General features: G+C 44.6%; 1 protein-coding gene across 1 annotated transcript in view; it reads right to left on the bottom strand.

Moving 5' to 3' along the window:
- KDM5B (lysine demethylase 5B) overlaps positions 1 to 22,542 on the bottom strand; it is a 2,307,736-nt gene that overhangs the window by 884,855 nt on the left and 1,400,339 nt on the right. Inside the window, exon 12 of the mRNA XM_044076151.1 lies at positions 19,837 to 19,956. Within this exon, the coding sequence (XP_043932086.1) occupies positions 19,837 to 19,956 (120 nt within the window). The remainder of the gene's footprint in view (positions 1 to 19,836; positions 19,957 to 22,542) is intronic.

Raw genomic sequence — 22,542 nt, forward strand, 5'->3', positions numbered from 1 at the left:
AGAGAGGTGGCTCTGTGCTGTAATGAGCAGAGATGGCAGTGGCATGAATTTTAATAGAAGAGAAGGAAGTCCCTTGTGAAGTGGGTCTGCTAGGTAATGCAGGATGAGAGGTAGAGAAGGCTGTGCTGTATCAGCTCCCTTAGCCTGGATCCAGGTGCAATACCTTTTCCACTTGTCAGCATAGGATTTTCTAGTGCTGGGGGCTTCTGGCCTCACGTATAACGTCCAGGCCTTGCGTGCTTAGGCTGGCAACTGGAGAAGAGATCAGGGAATAAGCCAGGCTGCCAGGTTCAGGGTCTGCAATTGTGGATGCATGAATTCTACATTCCACTGGGTCAGGAGATTTGGGATCTGAGGAAGGTGCCACGGATGTAAGGGTGACAGATTGCGTAGCAGTGGGTACCAGTGCTGGCGTGGCCAGTCTGGGGCAATTAAGATTGCTCTTGGTTTTTCCTCCCTTATTTTGACTAGTACTTTTGTGAGTAGAGGTAGAGGGGGAAATGCACAGATCAAGAGGTTTACCCATTGGAAGGCTAGAGCATCCACTTTCCAGGCCTTGCTGTGGGGTTCCCTTTTGAAGAATTTGCTGAGCTGGTGATTGTTGTGGGAGGCAAATAGGTCCCACCCTTCGGGGTGCCCCATTTCTGGGTTACAAGGTTGAAGGTGCTGTGGTCTAGCTGCCACTTGTGTGGGTCTAGGAGTTTTCTGCTTAAGTTGTCTGCCAGAGAGTTTTTGGAGCCTGGCAGGAATTGTGCTAGCAGTTAAATTTGCATGGCAGAAGCCATGTGCCAAAGGACATGGATAGCCTGCAGAGGGGATAGGACTGAGTTCCACCTTGCTTGTTGATGTACCACATCATTGTGGTGTTGTCGGTTTAGATTAGTACAGGCCCCGGGGAGAGTAGGGATCTGAAAGCTGTCAAGAGTGCTGAACAGCTAGCATCTCTTTTTGGTAGTGCAGATGCATTTGATTTGGGCTCCAATGGCCATGAATGCACCTGCCATCCAGGTGTGCACCCCAGGCATAATCTGATGCGTCTGTGGTTAGGGTCTGAGCGGCGTGTGGCTGTGAAAAAGGAAGGCCCTTGTTGTGGCTGCATGCTGCTGCCCACCAAAGAAAATCTTTCTTTAGACAAGGTATCATAGGTATGAAAGTTTCCAGGTCTTGAGAGTGTTGACACCGAAGGCTTTTTAAATACCATTAAAGTTTCCTCATATGCAGTCTGGCATATGGAATGAGAAGAATGCAGGAAGCCATGAATCGTAGAGCTTGCAGGATTTTCCTTGCTGATAACTGGGTTCTGGTGGCTAGTTGAGAGACGGAGCCTGTCAGATAGGCTTGTTTTTCTGGAGTAAGGAATGCCATCTGGGATGCTGTGTCCAGGCTTGTACCCAGGAATACAATTTTTTTGAGTGGGGACTAGTTTGGATTTCTTTTCGTTTATAGTGTACCCCAGGGGAGGTCAGTAGATCCTTTACAAAGGTCAGGTGCTGTAACAGCTTTTCCTGTCTGTCTGAATCAGGCAGTAGTCTAGGTAGGGGTAAATTTGAATATTCCTGTGTCTGCAAAAAACAATGGCAGGAGCCAGGCATTTTGCAAAAACTCTGCGAGCAGTCGATAAGCCAAAGGGAAGCACAGAGAAAGTACAGTTGTGTACACTTACCATAAATGTACATGTTCGAGTGTATTCACTGTTGCAGTCATTACATTTGGGTAATCCTGCTGGCAGGTTGCCCTCAGCCGGCCTGAATTCCAAAGTCTTGGGTCCTGCGTCGGCTGCTGTCGCCCCTTCCCTGACGTCAGATCGTCAGGGGTATAAAAGAAGCAGCCAACGTAATTCTCTTCAGTTTTTCTTGCCCCAGGTGCCCCCTAAAAGGGTAGCCAAACTTATATATATATATATATATATATATATATTCTGAACATAGGTTTGTATAAATCAAATCAGAGAAGGAAAGATCAGATCCAAGGGAAAAAGGGGGAAGGCGGGTGGGTAACCTGGACTGCAACAGTAAATACACTCTAACATCTACATTTATGGTAAGTGTACACAACTGTACTATGTTCTTCGTGTTTCACTGTTGCAGTCATTACATTTGGGTAGAGTCCCAAAGCTATGGTTGGGAGGCAGGAGCTAGACACCAGTAGGAGCAGCTATGAGGCCCTGCAGAACTGCAGTGGCAAAGCCTGCCCTGGATTTAGAGTAGAGTGGCAGATGATAATGCTTTGCAAAGGTGTGTACTGAACTCCAAGTAGCTGCCTCAAAAATGTCCCTGGTTGGTACTCCCCTGAGAAAGGCTGAAGTGGCTGCAGCTCTGGTGGAATGTGGCCTAATGCCCTTAGGCACTGGCTTGCCATGGTGTAAATAACAGAAATGAATGCAGTGGCCTAACCACTTAGAAATAGTCTGCTTTGAGATAGCCTTTCCTTGTGATCCTGCAGCATATGCCACTAGTAATTGCTGTCTTCCTGAAAGCTTTGGTTCTGTCCAAGAAGAATATAAGCTGTCTGTGTACGTCCAAATAATGCAGAATTCTCTCCCCCTTGTTCTGTGGTTTTGGGTAAAAAGTTGGTAGATGAATAGTTTGGTTAAGAGCCACAATGGACACCATCTTAGGCATAAATGTTAGGTTTGTCTTCAGGGAAACCCTGTCTGGATAAAAAATGATAAAAGGTTCCACAGCCATGAGCGCCTGTAGCTCTGAAACTTGTCTTGCTGAAGTAATTGCTAGGAGCAGAGCTGTTTTCCAAGATAAAAACTTTATATCAGCAGTAGCGGCTGGCTGAAAAGGAGGCAGGGTGAGCTTTTCCAAGACATAGTTGAGGTCCCATATGCAGGTATTGGTAATCTCCATTGGAGGCCTTAAATTTTTGGCTCCTCTGAGGTACTGCTTTAATACAGGATGAGAAAAAAAGTGGTGGCTCTGTATTGTAATGAGCCGAAATGGCAGAGGCATGAATTTTAATTGATGAAAAAGATAGGCCTTTGTCCAGCATCTCAGTTAAGTATTGCAAAATCTGAGGAATGTTTGGAACAGTTGTATCAGCTCCTTGTGCCTGGTTCCAAGCACAAAATCTCTCCCATTTTCAAGCATAAGACTTTCTAGCACTAGGCCTTCTGGCTTCCAGAATGACATCCATCAAAGCTTTACTGAGGGGTGGTTTTTGTATGACTACATTATCCGCCATGCTGCCAAGTTTAATGTCCTGAGCTGACTGTGCAGGATCGGATTGTTTTGCTGGAACAGTAGACGAGGTGTTTAATTCAGGTCCCAAGGAGGGGTAATGGGGTTTCTTGGTGGCCTGACATGGCGCACACCCTTAAGAAAAAGCTTCATCTTTAATCTGGATAGCAAAGATGGATATAGACATAGGCAAGCGGAAAGAGCTGATAAATGGACTTTCACTGAGGAATATGAAAGTTCTTTCTTAAGTAGCTCACACAAGTAAGACAAAAAGTACAGTTTTGTACCTACCATAAATGTAGATGTTCGAGGATCTCCATTGCTGCAGTCCTTACATATGGGTATTCCGCTGTCCACAATCGGCCCGAATACCAAAGGGCTAGAACCGGCGTCTGTCATCGGCGCCCGAGACTGACGTCAGTACGTGCCAGTACAAATGCACATGACCGACGCCATAACCTCAGTCTTTCTTGCCTCAGACGTCAGAATGCAAAAAACACCACCCAAACCCCAACCTAAAAAGAAAAGGGGGGAAGGAGGGAGGGAAAATTGGACTGCAGCAATGGAGATCCTCGAACATCTACATTTATGGTAGGTACAAAACTGTACTATGTTCTTCGTCTCCCATTGCTGCAGTCCTTACATATGGGTAGAATCCCAGAGCAACGGAAAAAAGGGAGGCTGGCCAACTAAATAGCATTAGGAGCTGCTAACACGCCCTGTAAGATTGCAGTGGCAAACTCAGCCCTAGACCTAGAATAAAGAGGTAAATGATAATGCTTTGTAAAGGTATGTACAGAACTCCAAGTAGCTGCCTCTAGAATGTCTTTAGTAGCTACCCCTCTCAAAAAAGCAGTAGAGGTGGCCGTAGCCCTAGTAGAATGAGGCCTGATCCCAACTGGAACCTCCTTTCCATGATGAGAGTAACAAAAGCAATACAATGGCCAATCCACTTGAAATAGTTTGTTTGAGACAGCTTTCCGTTGTGAAGTCAAAGCAAACGAAACAAATAATTGTTGAGATCTTCTGAACTCTTTGGTTCTGAACAAATAATACCTTAACTGCCTATGTACATCCAAAGAATGCAAAACTTTTTCCCTTCATTTTGGGGTCAGCATAAAAAGTAAGCAAATGTATAGATTGGTTCAATGCCACATTAGAAATCACTTTAGGCAGAAAAGTAGGATTAGTACGTAAGGAAACTCTGTCCTTGTGAAAAATCAGAAAAGGTTCCACTGCCATGAGGGCCTGTAATTCAGATACCCTTCTAGCAGAAGTAACAGCCAATAAAAAGCAGTCTTCCAAGACAACAACTTCAATTCAGCTGTAGCTGCAGGTTCAAAAGGAGGCAGAGTCAGCTTTTCCAAAACAAAATTAAGATCCCAGGTAGGAGTAGGAGCCCTCCGTGGGGGTCTTATATTCTTTGCCCCTCTAAGAAACTGTTTAACCAATGGATGTGAAAATAAAGGAGGGTCACAATCATAGTGAGCAGAAATAGCTGCAGCATGCACTTTTACAGAAGAGAAGGACAAACCCTTGTCCAATAAAATAGTCAAATATTGCAATGTACAACTCAAATTAGGCAATTTGACATCAAAGCCTTTAGCTGAACTCCAAAGAAAAAATCTCTTCCATTTATCAGCATAAACTTTTCGAGTACTAGGACGCCTGGCTTCCAAAATAACATCCAAAACTTGTTGAGGGAGCTGAAGGCCCTCCTTCTCTAAAACAGAATGCGCCAGGCTGTCAGGTGTAGGGAATGCACCCTGACATTGAGAAAATGATTGTTTTCCTGAGACAATAAGTGAGGAATCTGTGGTAATGGCCAAGGTGTTCCATGAATTAAGCTCCTCAAAAGAGGGTACCAATGCTGACGAGGCCAATCCGGTGCTATAAGGATCATGCAAGGTTTGTCCCTCCTGACTTTCAACAGCACCTTTGGAAGAAGAGGCAAAGGAGGAAAAGCATACACGTGAAGGTTGCTCCAACTGAAGGATAGTGCATCTATTTTCCAGGCTTTTGGATGAAACAGCCTTGTGCAAAACAGTGGCAGTTGGAAATTCAGAGGAGAAGCGAACAGATCTATGTCCGGAGTTCCCCAAGCCCTGGTCAACTGAAGAAATACCTGAGGGTCCAATTTCCATTCGTGAGGATCCACAATCTGTCTGCTCAGAACATCTGCTAACGAATTTTGTGCTCCTGGCAGAAACTGTGCTCGAAGAGTGATGTGCAGATTCAAAGCAGTTTCCCATAACAGCATTGCTTGTCTGCAAAGAGGGTAAGAATGAGTTCCCCCCTGCTTGTTGATGTACCACATGACAGTTGTGTTGTCTGTTCGAATCAACACCAGTCCTGGTTGAAGTAGGCTCTTGAATCCTTCCAAAGCAAATTGAACTGCCAGCATCTCTTTCATGTTGATATACAAGTGAAGTAGCTCTGGGGGCCAAAGGTCCTGAATCCATTTTCCTCTGAAATGAGCTCCCCAGGCTGACTCCGAGGAGTCTGTTGTCAATATCTGACTTGCCTCTGGTTGGGTCACAGAGAGCCCCTTGTTTAGGTGACATTCCTGAGCCCACCACAGAAATTCTTTCTGAATGCAAGGTAGAATCCGAATGACAGTGTCCAAATCGTGGCTGTGTTGAGTCCAAACGCTTTTGAGATACCAATGTAGCTTCCTCATATGCAGTTTGGCATTGGGAAGTACTAGAATGCAAGATGCCATGAACCCCAAGGCTTGAAGGACTGTCCTTGCAGTCAGCCTGGACATTACTGATAGCTGTTGGAAGTATAGGTGAAGATTTCTTTGTTTGTCCGGGGTAAGAAATGCCATCTGAGCAGCTGTATTCAGTCTTACACCCAGAAAACACATCTCTTGTGAGGGTACTAGACTGGACTTTATTTCGTTCACAGAATACCCTAGGCAACTTAAAACTGTCATTACATACTGCAGATGTTGAAGAAGTTCGTGCTTGCCTTGAGCCAGAATCAAACAGTCGTCCAGATAAGGATAAATTTGAATTCCTGTTAGTCTGAGAAAAGCTATTACAGGAGCCAGGACTTTTGTGAATACCCTGGGCGCAGTAGACAAGTCAAAGGGCAATGCAGAGAATTGATAATGCAAATTCCCATTCCGAAATCTCAGGAATTTTCTGCAACTGGGCCTGATAGGAATGTGAAGATAGGCCTCTGAGATCCAGAGTCACCATCCAGTGATCTTTGCCCAGCATAGGTAACAGCTGTTGCAGTGTTAACATCTTGAATTTTGGAATTTCCAGAAAGGTGTTTAGAATGGACAAATCCAGAATTGGCCTCCAAGTATTTCCTTTCTTTGGCACTAAGAAAAGACGGGAATAAAACCCTGTGCCTCTTTCTGCAGAAGGTACTTCCTGAATTGCTCCCAACTGAAGCAGAGAAGAAATTTGTGCCTGTGCTTCCAGTCTTTGCTGATGAGGCACATCCGGCATACCTTTGAAAGGAGGGAATGTGTGAAAATAAAATTTGTAGCCTCGATTTATTATGTCCAATACCCATTTGTCTTGGGTAACCAAATGCCAATTCCTTTTGAAAAGTCCCAGTTTTCCTCCTAGAGGAGCTGCCAGCAAGGCAGAGTCCGGCAGCTGAAGACAAAGGTCATTGGGTCTGTTTCGAAAGGACTGACCCCTGCCCTCCCCAGCAGAAGGGGTAGAAGAACTCAAAGACCTAGAAGTAACAGGGCCCTGAGAGGAAGCCCTACCTCTACCTCGCCTCGACCTGCCCCTAGATTGATAATCCGAAGAGGGGAAGACCATCCCTTAGCAGGCCAATTCCTACTGAACTTAGGGGCTGAACCTGTAAAAGTCCTTAACTGTCTGCATAGACTTAGCTTTTTCCTCCATTTTTTTCAAAACTGATTCTACTGGAGGGCCAAAAAGAACATCAGATTGCAGAGGAGCATCCATAATTCGAGCCTTAACATGCTCCGACAAGGTCTGATCTTTAAGCCAGGCATGCCTGCGAACAACTGAACTAGTAGCAGCCACCCTGGAAGAAGCCTGTAAAGCATCAAAACCACACTGCAAAGAATACTTACCAACTTGGTCTGAAGCATGCACTAAATCCTGAAGCTCCTTACATTCAATACCTTCAGCTAAAGCATCTACCTTACATTTCAATTGGCCCATCAAATAATTTTGATACCTGAGCATATGAAACTGACAATTTAAAGCTCTCATAGCCAAAGTAGAAGAGGTATACAGTTTTTTACCCCACCTATCCAGGGCCCTAGCATCCTTGTCCAGAGGAACTGGATTCCTAACCACAGAAGCCCTAACACCTTTGGGGCCTTGAGTAATAGTTTCTGGATCAGCCCTAGGACTCTTATATAAGTACTTGTGAGCTTCCGGAACCCTGTAGTATCTATCTGGTTTAACCGGGGCAGGAAGCAGAGAATCTGGGTTAAGGGCAGCCTCAGAAAATACATCCTGAACAACATCCAGTACAGGGGGAATAGCCAAGGGCCTATGCTGAGGCAAAAACAAGAATTCTCTTAGCCTTTTTCGAGAATCAGAATAATCCTGGCCCTCCCATTTGAAATGTTCCCTCATGGAATGCAAAGTCTCAGAGAAAGAAAAATCTTCTGGAGGGGACGCAGAGGGAGTAGTGTCCTCAGCCTCTGAATCAGAATAGGGAGGGAATTCCTGAAGTTCTTCTACAGAGGTATCTGACTCATTGGAAGACTGAACCAAACCCTCCAACTCTGTCTCTACCCTGGGCCTCTTCGCGGGGGGGGGGCATAGAACCCCTAATTAAAGAAATCAAATCTTCAGCCATCTTTAACATGTGCTTCCTAGGAGCTGGACCCTGGGGACTAGCACCAGCAGGGGCAGACTTAGACTTAGAATGGGCTTTGCTTTGAGAAGGAGGAGGCCTAACTACCCTATGAGGGGAGGGAAAGTACAGTTTTGTACCTACCATAAATGTAGATGTCCGAACTGGATAGCATCTGCAGTCATAACAAGTGGGTTGTCCTGTCGTCAGGCAGCCCTGCAGTCGGCCGGATTCCAAAGTCCGGGTCCGGCTTCGGCTGATGTCGCACTCCACCCGACGTCATCTCTGTTGGTCTTCGGGTATAAAAGCATCAGCCGACGCCATTTTCCTCAGTGTTTCTTGCCCCAGATGCCAGTAGCCCTCTTGCAGGCTAAAATTTGGATAGATGCCAATGTTTCCAAATAGATAGAGGTAAACACAACAATAAGCATATATGTACATATATACAAACAAATACACCATAAAAGACTCCCCCCCAACAGCTAGCTATTAGGAGGGTAAACACCCTAGGAGTACCACAGAGGGAAGGAGGGAGGGTAATCCTGACTGCAGATGCTATCCAGTTCGGACATCTACATTTATGGTAGGTACAAAACTGTACTATGTCCTTCATGGATGCATCTGCAGTCATAACAAGTGGGTAGAATACCATAGCCAACTAGGGGAGGAGGATAAAAGTAGATTATGGTGTGTTTAGGATCCCTTGCAGTACAGCAGTGGCAAACCCTGCTCGGGATCTGGAATATAGAGGCAAATTATAATGCTTGGCAAATGTATGCACGGAGGTCCAAGTAGCCGCCTCAATAATGTCTTTGGTTGCCACTCCTCGTAAGAAGGCTGTGGTAGTGGCTGTTGCCCTTGTAGAATGAGGTCTTATGTTCTGTGGAATTGGTTTTCCATGGAAGGAGTAACAGTATCGTATGCAATTTCCTATCCATTTGGAGATTGTCTGTTTGAAATAGCTTTTCCTTCCCTTCCTGTTGCATAGGCTACAAAAAGTTGGTCAGTCTTTCTGCTATTTTTTGTTCTGTCCAAGTAGTAGCGTAGCTGTCTATGTACATCCAAGGTATGCAGTATTCTTTCCCCTCTGTTTTGTGGGTTGGGAAAGAAGGTAGGTAGGTGGATTGCCTGGTTTAAAGACACTCTGGATACCACCTTGGGCATAAATGTAGGATTAGTCCTCATGGACACTCTATCTTGGTGGAAGATTAGGAAGGGTTGCACTGCCATTAAGGCCTGTAGTTCTGAAACCTTCCTTGCTGAAGTAATTGCCAGTAGGAAAGCAGTTTTCAATGACAGGTGTTGTAGGTCTGCTGTTGCTGCTGGTTCAAAGGGTGATAGTGTCAGCTTTTCTAGCACAAAGTTTAAATCCCAAGCTGGTAATGGTGGTTTCCTTGGAGGTTTTACATTCTTGATTCCTCTGAGGAACTGCCTGAGCAAACGGTGCGAAAAAACAGGTGGATCAAAGCTGTATTCTGCTGAAATAGCTGATGCATGTATCTTGATGGAGGAGTAGGACAGGCCTGAATGAAGAAGTTCGGCCAGATACTCCAGAATGTTAGGTATATCTATGTTTGACACATCTTTTCCTCTTTCCGTACTCCAAATGACAAACCTTTTCCATTTTCCAGCATAGTTCCTTCTTGTTGAAGGTCTGCGTGCTTCAAGAATAATGTCTTTAACTCTTTGGGAAAGTTCTGGATTAGCTGCTGCTATGTGATGTTCCATGCAGTCAGTTGCAGCGTTTTAGGTTTGGATGTATGATGCTGTAGTTGTTCTGAGTTAACATCAAAGGCATCAGAGGTATTGGCCACATTTTGTTCCGAGACATGCTCTTTAGTAGTGGGTACCAGTGTTGTCTTGGCCAGTTTGGAGCTATCAGGATTATCCTTGGACGTTCTTCCTTGATTTTTAGTAGTACCTTGTGTATCAAAGGAAGAGGTGGGAATGCATATGCTGTTAGGCCTTTCCAGTTGAAGGAGAGTGAGTCCACTTTCCATGCTAGTGGGTGGAATGTCCTTGTGCAGAATTTTCTGAGCTGGTGATTGAGAGGTGATGCGAATAGGTCTATCTGTGGCATTCCCCATTTCTTTGAGATGGTCTTGAAGATGTCCGGGTGCAGCTTCCATTCGTGGGCATCCGAAGTGGTTCTGCTTAATATGTCTGCTAGAGTATTGTCTTTTCCCGGTACAAATATTGCCTGTAACTGAATGTTGTAGCTGAGTGCCAGGGTCCACAGCTCCAAGGTCATTCTGCATAGTGGGTATGAATGAGTGCCTCCCTGTTTGTTGATGTACCACATGACTGTGGTGTTGTCTGTCCTTATCATCAACTGGCCCTCTTTGAGAAATGGTTTGAACTTTTGGATTGCCAGTTTTACTGCCAGCATTTCTTTTAGATTGATGTGCAGGTGAAGTTGATCCTGTGTCCACAATCCTTGCACGCATTTGTCCAGCATGTGGGCCCCCATCCTAGGTCTGAAGCGTCTGTTGTGATGGTCTGGCTTGGTTGACATCTGCGAAAGGGTAGGCCTGGGTTTGACTGGCATGCCTGAGCCCACCATAGGAACTCCTGTTTTAAGCATGGAATTAGTGGGATTTCTGTTTCTAAACTGTGTCTGTGTTGGGACCATAAATTCTTTAGGTACCACTGTAGTTTCCTCATATGTAGTCTGGCAAATGGGACCAAGATTATGCATGATGCCATGAAGCCCAAGGCCTGCAGAACTTTTCTTGCTGTTAACTTGTTCAGTTTTGTTAGTGCCAAGAAGTAAAGAGGAAGTTCTTTTGTTTTCTGTAGTCAGGAATGCCATTTGTTGTACTGTGTCCAATTCAGCCCAAGAATGTCCTTGTTTGGGATGGTATCAGCCTTGACTTTTGTAAATTGACTGTGTATCCCAGTCCTTGTAGCAAGTAAATGACCCTTTGTAAATCTGTTGTCAGCTTGCTTTTGTTGTCCCCTTGTAGCAGGCAGTCGTCCAGGTATGGGTAAATTTGAATTCCCTGTAGTCTGCAATGGGCGATTACTGATGCCAGGCATTTTGTGAATACTCTGGGCAGTAGATAAGCCAAAGGGCAATGCTGAGAATTGATAGTGCTCTGATCCTGCAAGAAATCTGAGGTATCTTCTGCAGATTGGTCGAATGGGGACGTGCAGGTATGCCTCCTTGAGATCTAGAGTTACCAGCCAAGACTCCTTGCCCAGCATGGGAAGAAGTTGCTGTAGGGTCAGCATTTTGAATTTTGGGACAATGATGTATGTATTTAAGGTGGACAGGTCGAGAATTGGTCTCCAACTTTTTTCCTTTCTTGGAACTAGGAATAGTCTGGAGTAGAACCCCTTTCCTTGTTCTGCTGTTGGCACTCTTTCCACAGCTCTCATGTTTGCTAACTCCATTATCTGGCATAGAGCCTCTGTTTTTTGATTTGGAGGTAGATTTGGCATTCCTTTTTTGACTGGTAAAGTGTGGAAGTGAAACCGGTAACCTTGATCTACGGTTTGTAAAATCCACTTGTCTTTTGTTATGTAGTGCCAGTTCTTTGAAAATAAGGTTAACTTTCCGCCTAGAGGAGCTGCTATTTGTTCCCTGGTAGGCGGATTTAGGATTAAGCCACTGTGGTTGTGCTGATGTAGTGGCAGTGGCTGCGTCTGTGCCTCTGTTACCTTGCCACTGTCGTCCTCTGTAGGCACCTCCTCTGGATTGGTTTCTGCCTCTGGAACGTTTATTCCTGCCCCTTTGAAATTTTGTGGAGTCAGGAAAGGACCAATTTTTGGCAGGCCAGTTCCTGCTAAACCTTGGGGGTTGAACCTGCAAGAAATCTTTAACAGTTTGAACAGATTTTGCCTTTTCTTCCATTTTCTTCATAACCTGCTGGGCAGGTGTACCAAACAAACTTGTCTTGTCCATAGGAGCATCTAGCAACTTAGCTTTAACATGATCCGGTAAAGCTTGTTCCTTTAGCCATGCATGCCTTCTTATCACTGTGCCTGTCATGGCTGATCTAAATGAAGCCTCCAGTGCATCATAGCCACATTTTAAGGAATGGTTGCTAACCTGTTGTATGTTATTTACCATCTCTAATACATATTTCTTATCAAGAGATTCATCAGTGGTTAGTTTTTTTAGTTAACTGATCAAGCATAAACTCTTGGTATTGTATCATGTGAAACTGACAGTTTAAAGCTCTAGCTGAGAGAGTAGCTGAAGTGTAGACCTTTTTACCCCATCTGTCTAATGACCTTGCTTCCCTTTCAGAAGGAATAGGGTTTTTAGCTGTGGTCGCTGCTACTGCCTTGGGACCCTGGGATATAGTTTCTGGGTCTGCAAGTGGGGCCTTGTAAAGGTGGTGATGAGTATCTGGCACCCTGTAAAATCTGTCTGGTTTGGCAGGGGCTGGGGGTAAAGAATCTGGAGCGGAGCAACCATCATTGAAAGCATCATCCACCACAGAGAGAACAGGAGGTATAGCTAAGGGCCTGTGCTGTGGGAGGTGCAGAAAGGTCCTAAGTCTTTTTCTGGAGTCTGAAAAATCCTGTTGCTGCCATTGGAACTGTTCTCGCATGGCATGCAAGGTTTCCCCAAAGGAGAATTCTTCTGGTGGGGAAGCAGCTGGAATGGATTCTTCAGCATCAGAATCTTCAAAATTGGAGAAGGGAGCCTCAGGCTGGTCAGTTATGTCTGATTCATCAGCAGAATCATCAGAAGACACTGGCTCAGGCGGCTCTGCCCTAGGGCTCTTCTCTCGGGGCTGAGAGGCCCTGTCTGGGTGAGATTGAGATCCTCTAATTAAAGAAATTAAATCTTCTGCGAAAGAAAGCATTTGAGAACTAGAAGAGGGCCTGGATGTGGGGGGTTTAACAGGCACTGTTTTAGTAGTCTTGGCTGCTTTAGCCCTGGCGAAGGCCTTAATGGACATGGCAGCTGGAGGCCTAGCAGCACCACGTGCTGGGGTAGAGACATCCAAGGGGATGGTGTCTGATAAGTCAACCACCGTAGTGGGTAAAATTTCTGAGGTCGATTCAAGAGTTGTAGCAGGGGCCTCAGTTGTAAGAATAGGTTCAGCTGTACTTTGATCAGTTTTCTCGGTTTCGCCGAAACCGAGACACTCATGATTTGCTTTACCGTGGTTTCGGCGAAACCGCGGACCGCGAGTGTCGGTCTTTATCTTTGCGTTTTTGGGGTAGTCGGAGGATCCGGCGGCATAATGTACGCAAAATCAGAACCGAAAAACTGTTCTGCAAACTCCGACCGACGCCTAAGCGTTCGTCGGTTGAAAGAGGCACAGGCCGAACAGGCTGCTACGTCGTGGGCTGGGCCTAAACAAGGCAGACAGTAAGAGTGGAAATCTTTATGAGGTATTTGTTTCCCACAGGTTAAACAATTGTTAACTTTTTCTGACATCGGCTGAGGCAAGAAAGAGTCCCCAACGGGGTACTTAGCTTTAGAAGTCTTCGAAGTAGTATTCTGTAGAAGTAATCTCTGGATCCGACCGACCGGCACTTGCGAACAGCTTCTGCTTCGGGCGCCACGCGGCAAGAAAGACTGAGGAAAATGGCGTCGGCTGATGCTTTTATACCCGAAGACCAACAGAGATGACGTCGGGTGGAGTGCGACATCAGCCGAAGCCGGACCCGGACTTTGGAATCCGGCCGACTGCAGGGCTGCCTGACGACAGGACAACCCACTTGTTATGACTGCAGATGCATCCATGAAGGACATCCACTGACATCAGAGAAGCACCCTCAGCCTGGCCTAACACAGGAGAAGCCACTTCCTGTAGTAATAAAGGCTCCCCTTGAGACTCAGGTAAACTTTCAGAAGGAGCCGCTGAAGTAGTCAGTGGTTCTCCAGAACCGGCGTCCGTAGTGGACGACTCATCCTGTTTGGACCGCAAAGACTTCTCTTTGAGTTTTTTTAGAAGAACCAGGCGTCGGCGAATCCGACAGCATGTTGTAATTACAACGTTTACCAAACACCAGCCTAGCACAGTCCAACCGACGTTTAATAGTACGCTTGTTAAAAGTAGCACAAAAGCGACACCCAACAACGTCGTGCTCAGGCCTCAAACAAGGAATACAGAGTGAATGGTAATCCCTATGAGGAATCTGTTTCCCACAAGAAATACAGTTATTAACTTTTTCTGACATCCGTCAATACTGAGGCAAGAAAAAGACAAAAGTGTCCCCAACGGGGTACTTAGCCAACTTGGTCTCGGTCTGAAACTCGAAAACCGACAATTCCAGAACGCCGAACGGCACTTGCAAATGCTGCTTCTGCTTAGGACCACGCGGCAAGAAAGACTGAGGTTATGGCGTCGGTCATGCACATTTGTACTGGCACGTACTGACGTCAGTCTCGGGCGCCGATGACCGACGCCGGTTCTAGCCCTTTGGTATTCGGGCCGATTGTGGACAGCGGAATACCCATATGTAAGGACTGCAGCAATGGGAGACGAAGAACATCTAGAGGTACATCTGCCTGAGAAGGATCTAGCCATTTGCAAAGACATGAAATGGAGAACCTTTTCCATTTAGATAGGTAGGATCTTCTTGGCCTCCTGCAGGACCAAAAGCACATCCTCTGAGTAAAGATGTCTAAAAGGGATTAGAATTTCATCACCCACAGGGTCAATTTGAGGGTTTGCAGTTGTGAGTGGATGAGAGATCCCTTCTGCTGTGTGATTAGGTCCACCTTGTGGGGTAAACTTGTGGTGACTGTCCTTGGCTAGTGAATAAAGGGGAAACCAATGCTGCCTTGGCCAAAAAGGAGTCATCAGCAAGATCTTGGGATTGTCCTGTTGAATCTTCAGCAGGACTTAATGTATGAGAGGGAAGAGGGGATGCATAAAGAAACATCCCCTTCCAAGAAATCGAGAATGCATCCACCCTCCATGCCTGAGGAGAGGGAGTCCTTGTGCAGAATAGCTGTAGTGGTCTGTCCTGAGGGGAGGCAAACAGATCTATCTGAGGTGTACCCCACTGGTGGACTATGTCTAGAAACACATCCGTGTGCAACATCCATTTGTGATTTGGAGATATCAACATGCTGAGAGCATCTGCTGGAACATTGTTTTGTGATGGTATGTAAACTGCCTGCAGTATCACCTTGGAGAGTGTGGCCATTTCCCATGCTTGAATAGCCAGCCTGCAGAATAAGTAGGATTCTGTTCCCCCTTGTTTGTAGATGTATCACAGGACTGTGGTGTAGTCTGTGAAGATTTTTAGAGGTCCTGGGTGTATGAAGGGGAGGAATGTCTTTAGGGCTAGGGTAAGGGCAGTCACTTCCCTGATGTTTGTGTTTGCTTTTTTTCTCTTTGACGGTAGTCCCATTGTCCTTGAACCTTCAGACCGTTCATAGCTGCTCTCCACCCCAAGTCTGATTCATCTGTGTACATCTGTTGAACTTGCTGGATCCACCAATAAAACTCTTTCTTGAGACATGGAAGAAAGGCATCTGAAATTCTAATGGGTGGGCGTGTTGGGACCAAACATTCTTCAGGTACCACTGAAACTTTCTCATGTGTAACCTGGCTAGGGGCAGCATAGTAAGTGTGGCTGCCATGAACCACAAGAGGCATGTAAACTCCCTGGCCGAAATGCTGCTGGCTAGGAGTAGGTTCTTGAAGTATGAGGTTAAAGATGTGATCTTTTCCGGTGAGAGGAAGGCCTTCATCAGATAAGTCCTTATTCTGCATCCCAGGAACACTTGATCTTGTGAAGGGGTCAAGGAGGACTTGAGCTGGTTGACGGTGTAGCCTAAGGCTTTAGGAGGGAAATGGTGAATAGTAAATACCTTTGGAGGGTATCTGGGTGATCTGCCTGGATAAGGAGATCATCCGGGTAAGGGTAGATTTGAATGCCTTTTGTCCTGCAAAATGCTACCACTGGAGCAAGTTTTGTGAATACTCTTGGTGCTGTGGACAACCTAAAAGGCAAGGCAGCAAACTGATGCAATTTGCTGTGCAATTCTTGCATTAAGTATTTGTGGTACGATGAGTGAATAGGGATGTGAAGATATGCATCCTTCAGGTCTAAAATGTCCAGATAAGAACTGGGGGTCAATAGTGGAAGAAGAGTTTGAACAGACAGCATGTGAAAGGTGGTAACATGGAGAGAGGGGGGGGCTTAGGAGGGACAGGTCCAGGATGGGTCTCCATGGTCCATCCTTTCTTGAGACTAATAGTAGTCTTGAATAAAACCCTAGGCCTTCTTGTCCAGCTGGGACCTTTTGAATTGTGCCCTGACAGACCATATATTGAATGACCTTGTGGAATGAGGTGAATTTGGTTCTTTGGAGGATGTGGGATTCCTTTTGGGATGGGTTTTTCTTTCCATGTCATGAAATATCCTTTTTCCGCTACTGACAAGACCCAGTTGTCTGAGGTGATGTGTTGCCACAAGGGAAGACAGTGAGATGTGGGCAGAAAGGGGGAGATTGTTGGTGAGGGTCCAACAGTCAGGCATTGTTGGGGCTGTCAGGAAGGGGCTGTCTAGGAGTAGACTGTGGTAAGGTATGCCTGGCAGAGGATGATCTCCTGGCACCTCTTCTTTGTTTTGAAGAGGGTGGTGCGGATGCCTTCCTGAGAAATTTGGGTTTGGCAGGATAGTTTCTGTAAAACTTCAGCACTAGTAATTCAAAGAGATGTTTGAGGTCCTGCAACTCTTTACTTTTCTCTTGCAGGGCCTTAAAAATCTCTGACTGTTTTCCAAAAAGAAAACAGTTAGTGGAGCATCCATAATTTTACTTTTAGAATAGTCAGGCATAGGTTGTAACAAAAGCCAGGAGTTCCTCCGGACAGAAGCAGAGGCTGCTGATCTAGATGATGCTTCTGCAGCATCATTGCTGCATTTTATAGAGTGCCTCTTGACCTGTTCAGCCAATGAGAAAGAGGTGACCTGTGCTTTACTGGACGAATAAGGAACAGAACTGAGGTGGTCTAAGGCCTGGGATATTAGAACCAGGGCATATTTTTCCATACGAGTTTTCCCCTAACCTGTCCATCATTTTGCTGTCTGAATCTGTCTGGATTGCTTATAAAGTGTTACAGCAATTACCGCAGGGTCTGCCAAGGGGGGATTAATGAGAAATTTACAGTTGTCAGGTACTTTACAGAACCTGTCTGGTCTCTCTTGTGTGGGTGGCTGAGAATCAGGAGCTTTGGAGGATGAGGCAAAGGCATCCAAGCGTGCAGGGGATGACTGGAGGGATGGCAGAAGGGGATACCATCTGGAGAAGCTCATTTCTTTTTTGTACCTCTGTCATTTGAGTGGAATCTCACTTGAAATACTCCCTCATTTTGGTAATTTTTTCCCCAAATGTAATGTCTTCTGGTGGGGAATCACTTTCTACGGAGTCCTCTTCCAGTGAGCAGTATCTTATCGGGAGGCCAATATAAGAAAGGTACTCATCAGAAGATGAAGAGAAAGATTTCTCTTCTGGAGTTTGAGGCAAGGGGCCTAAAGATGCAGGCCTGTATCTCAAGGCTGGCAGGGCAGACCCAAGGGCCAGGAAAGCATTGGAATAGGGACTGGGAAAATGCTTGCCAATCCGGGATACCCTCAGGGGAAGAAAACAGGTGTTTAGTTTTTTGCTTCTTTTTTGAGTGAGGGCGGCCTAGGTCCGGTCTGAGGAGGCGTAGGCCTAGGATCCAAGTTCATAGTAGGAATTGAGGAAGTGTCCTCGGTAATGGAAGCTATCGAAGAGTGTTTGGGCGAACCTGCCCCCCCCCCATTGGAAACCAACGTTGGAATAACTTCTCTGGACATGCCAGAGAAAGTAGAGTGGTGCCCGAAATGGAACCTACCATAGTCACCAAAGCTATTAGATGTACATCAGCCCATAGATTGGCAGCTGTTGGGACACCTGAATCCGGAGGCACAGGGACTTTTCAGGCCTTGAAACTTTGGCCTTTTGAAACTGCCTTTGAAAGGATAGCTACCGAGTGGTATAAAATGAAATTTAACTTTAAAATAGGTAAGAAATTAAAGGGAAAGATATAGGAATTATCTGGAGGGTCTGACAAAGGCTAAACTACTGCAGAATAATGGGAATTTGACAAGATAGAGGGGAAACTGCAGAGCACTAAAAGAGTTAAGGGAATATTTGGATAATATGCCTGAATTTAGAAAGGCTGAGGTTAAGCAGCTATTTTTTTATAACCCTATAGCACAAACACATTTAGCACAGTGACAAACGCAACAGAAAGCAGAAAATTTAATTGGCTAAACTTGGGGAACCTATGACAAGAATAACAACTAGAACTCCTATAAAGACACTGGAACATAGCTCTCAACCTGCAGACATTGACAATAGGAAAAAAGGCCTCTGACAATTAGGATTATCCAACGGCCAAAATCTGGATTGGTCTATATTACATAGTCGAAGTTTAATAACTTTGAACATGGAATGTTAGAACCATCCTGTTCGAAATTAAAAAAAAAAAACTTCGGCTATGGATAAAAAAACAAAACAAAAGAAAACAAAATAAACTGTTGTAAGTGGGGGGGGGGATCCCCCTGCACTCCCCCACATGGGGGGCTACGTCCCCAACACCACCCGCTACTTAAATATACCAACTCAGAGATCACACCACATTGAACAAAACAGAAACCTCCCCTTACGGAGATTTCCGCTGAAATGCTTGAACTTCAGCAAATTTGAACTTATGGTCTCGTCCATATGAGGTTCATCGACTATCTGATAGGAACCCAATCTGGACATCTAATTAGCATAACATGTGAACAGCAAATAGCAATTAACTCTTTCTGTTTCTAATAGGAATGTGGGATACTACCGAGAACACATTTAAAAACAGAGTACCAAAATTGAAGAAAAGATGCACATATTATATCACGGAGATGATGCAAAATAAATTGACCAACTGTACCACAAAATTCTACCACACAAGGTAATTTAGTTTTGCTTCTAAAAAAGGAAGACTTAAGATGTGAGCCCTCTCTTTAAATTACTGGTGCCACTAGAATGTTGGTCATACAGTTTGACTTTCTAATGTACTAGACTACTTCAACCACCTGTGATAAGAAGGATTCAAAAGACTGTATATGAAGAGATAAAATAAAGCTTGAAAATGGGAAATACCTCCAAAAATAGGATCATGTACAGAGGTAAAGCAGACCTGAAAATATAACCATTCCTCCAAAACAAGGACAGCTGATAAGTCTGCCTGTTCCAGCAAATTCAACAAGAACAGCACAATACGCAATGGTGCAAACATCTGACCTTAAAATAAGGCTAGCTTATCCATAAGTAATGCTTCCTGCCCCAACTCATTACAGCAGAGTGACGTCTCCAGGCGTTTCTGCAGTTGCACCCTACTGCTCCTCTAGCCGTCAAATATTGCCTGTTCATATTTGCCTTAATAATTCCAAAACCATGTTACATACAAGGTATTGGAAAATTTTATCTTGAAGCATACATGATAGCAAACACAATTGTATTGATATATGACCTCTGTCAATGGGTATTTGTTAAAAATGTAAGGTAATAACTTCAATTTTTAAATGCTGAAGCCATGCCCACTAGGAGTTAAAGGTACACACTCAAAAGAGCTCTACTGGAGGGAATGAGTTAAGTAAAGGACAGGTTAAGGACTACTGCACGATTACAACAGTCTTCTGATTCAGACAGTCTTGAGCGGCTACTAATGCTTCGTGTAAACACCAAGGTGCAAAATGTAACAAGCTGTATAGACACTTGTGTATAAAATACATGAGCTACACATCAGCAAAACTGCAAATGTTACCATTTCATCAATTAGACATATTTTGCCATTCAGTTTTTACCAACGAAAGAAAAAGGGAACTTGGAATACCTTAACATACTTACCCAGTCAACTGTGCAAAAGTTAACAGCCTCAGCAAAGTTAAAGCCTTGATTAAATCCACTGTGATAAGCTCTTGGAAATGTAATAACAAATTCACCAGCACACTGGTTGGTTCGGTAGATCTATTGGAAGAGGAAATAAAGAACATTTTAAGGAAAGGAAAACATGAGTAAAAATAGCATTAACCCAAGGCAATAAGCACCCCCCCCCCAACAAACACGCAAGCACACAAGCAAAAATACATTTTTCTGCAAGCATTTAGCTTCAACAAAAAAAATAAAAAAAAATGTGAGTTTCAAATAAATTCTGAAGAATGGGCAGAAAGATAAACATCAAAATAAAAGTGATCTCTTATTAAAATAAGTGTGAGAAAACCTACTTTACAAACTTGGATAGACAATGTTAGCAAGTAATGCAAGGACTAATGTCTCAAATTAAATATTAAAAATATTAGTATAGTTCATTCTGGTAAATAGAAGTTATGTACTTACCATAACTTGGCATCTGTGTTGTCCAATTTCATTATCCATCACCACTAGGTCCACGGACACAACTCTGCCATTTCTTCCAGACATATGATCTGAGCCTCAAACTTCCTCTCCCGTAATGCCCACACTTCCTTCTCCAACCCCTCAGATCTGGTCTGCCACCCTCGCAATAAAAATTTAGATTTATAATACTGGAAAGGTGAAAGAAAGTGACCACACAGGAGCTCAAACTAGGAACCTATGGGTTCCCATATCCTGTACATCTCACTCAGGTGAATAAGTATGGGAGAAGGAGGGTGGCATGTGAACTGGACAACATAAATGCCAAGTTATGGTAAATACTTAACTTCTAATCTGATGTCTATTTCATTATGCATCACCACTGGGTCAGAGTCCCCAGCCATGTAAACCCTGGAAGGCCCTCAAGGAAGGATATGGCTGAGCACCATGGAGCCAAAGGATGCTATGTTTCTAGAAATAATGTCCACCCTGTAGTGAGATACAAAAGTATGAGATTTGGACCAGGTTGCTGCTGCACAAATTTCATCAAGAGGAGTTCTCGCACAAAAAGCAGACTAGGTAGACACAGACCTGGTAGAATGAGCTCTACCACGACGGAAGAGTAACATGTCAGGCTGGGAGTAGACTGTAGAAATACAATCTGTAATCCACTTGGCTAAAATAATCCTGTACGGTCTGACAATCTATTTGGGGTAAAAAAGATGAACAACTGATCGAGCTTCCTGTGTGGTTTCATTCGGCGTAAACAGAAGCCAAACTATGTACATCTAGGGAATGCAACATATATTCACCCTTATTGGAATAATTACAGAAGAATACAAGCAAATGAACGGTCTGGTTAATATTTACCTCTGTGGCAACCTTAGCTATAAAGGATGGATTCATTCTGAGGGAGACCATATTTGAATAAGGCCATATATGGCAGCTGGGAAGACAAAGTTTGCAATTCCAACACTCTTCTAGCTGAAGTAATGGCCACTAGGAAGGCAGTCTTCTAAGATAAAAATTTCAAATCACATGAGCTAGCAGGTTCAAAGGGTCTCTAAGTAAGGCCCTGAAATACCAGAGTGAAATCCCGAGGAGGAGACTGGTCTTATCTGAGGTCAGAGATGAAAGACCTGTTTCACAGAAGTCCTGCATAGTCTAGAAGAAGAGATGGAAGATGAAAGACTGCTGCCCTTCACTATATGAAAATTCGTGATAGCTCCAAGTTGTACTTTATAGTGGGGAAAAACGTACAGTTGTGTATACTTACCATAAATGTAGATGTGCGAGTGTATTCACTGTTGTAGTCATCACATTTGGGTTATCTGCTTGCAGTAGCTCTCAGTCAGCCTGACTAACAAAGTCTTGGGTCCTGCGTCAGTTGCTGTCCCTTCCTCCGTGAGGTCAAGTCATCAGGGGGTATAAAACATGCAACAGACGCCATTACATCAGATTTTCTTGCCCCAGATGGGAAGCAATTAAATCTATAAATAAACAAGGTTATACCTCCAACAAAAAAGTAAATACACCAAAAGGCTTTTGAGCATAGTAAAGGAGAGTAGAGGTATAGCCAAAAGAAGTAAGGGGGCTGGAGGGAAGGTAACCAGGACTGCAACACTGAATACACTCGAACATCGACATTTATGGTAAGTGTACACAGCTGTACTATGTTCTTCATGTTTCACTAATGCAGTCACCGCATTTGGGTAGATTCCCAAAGCTAAGGATGGGAGGAGGAAATATAGATAGCATTAGGAACAGCTATAAGGCCCTGCAAGACTGCAGTGGCAAAGCCAGCTCTGGATTTAGAAAAAATTGGCAGATGGTAATGCTTGGTGAAAGCATGTACAGAACTTCAGGTAGCAGCTTCTAGGATGTCCCTGGTAGGGACACCTCTGAGAAAGGCTGTAGAGGTAGATGCGGTCCTGGTTGAGTGGGGTCTGATCCCCTGTGGTATAGGTTTTCTATGGTGCTTGTAGCAGAAATGAATGCAATGGCCTATCCATTTGGAAATGGTTTGCTTTGAAATAGCCTTCCCCTCTGCAGCAAATGCCACCAGCAGTTGTTCAGATTTCCTTTGAGGTTTAGTCTTGTCCAACTAAAATCTACGTTGTCTGTGCACATCTAAGAAGTGCAGTATCCATTCCCCTTTGTTCTGTGGATTAGGAAAGAAGGTTGGCAAATGAATGGACTGATTAAGGGCCACACTGGATA

Source organism: Protopterus annectens, chromosome 7.part0 (genome assembly GCF_019279795.1).
Source record: "Protopterus annectens isolate FY-2018-M chromosome 7.part0, PAN1.0, whole genome shotgun sequence".
NCBI classification, from domain to species: Eukaryota; Metazoa; Chordata; order Ceratodontiformes; family Protopteridae; genus Protopterus; species Protopterus annectens.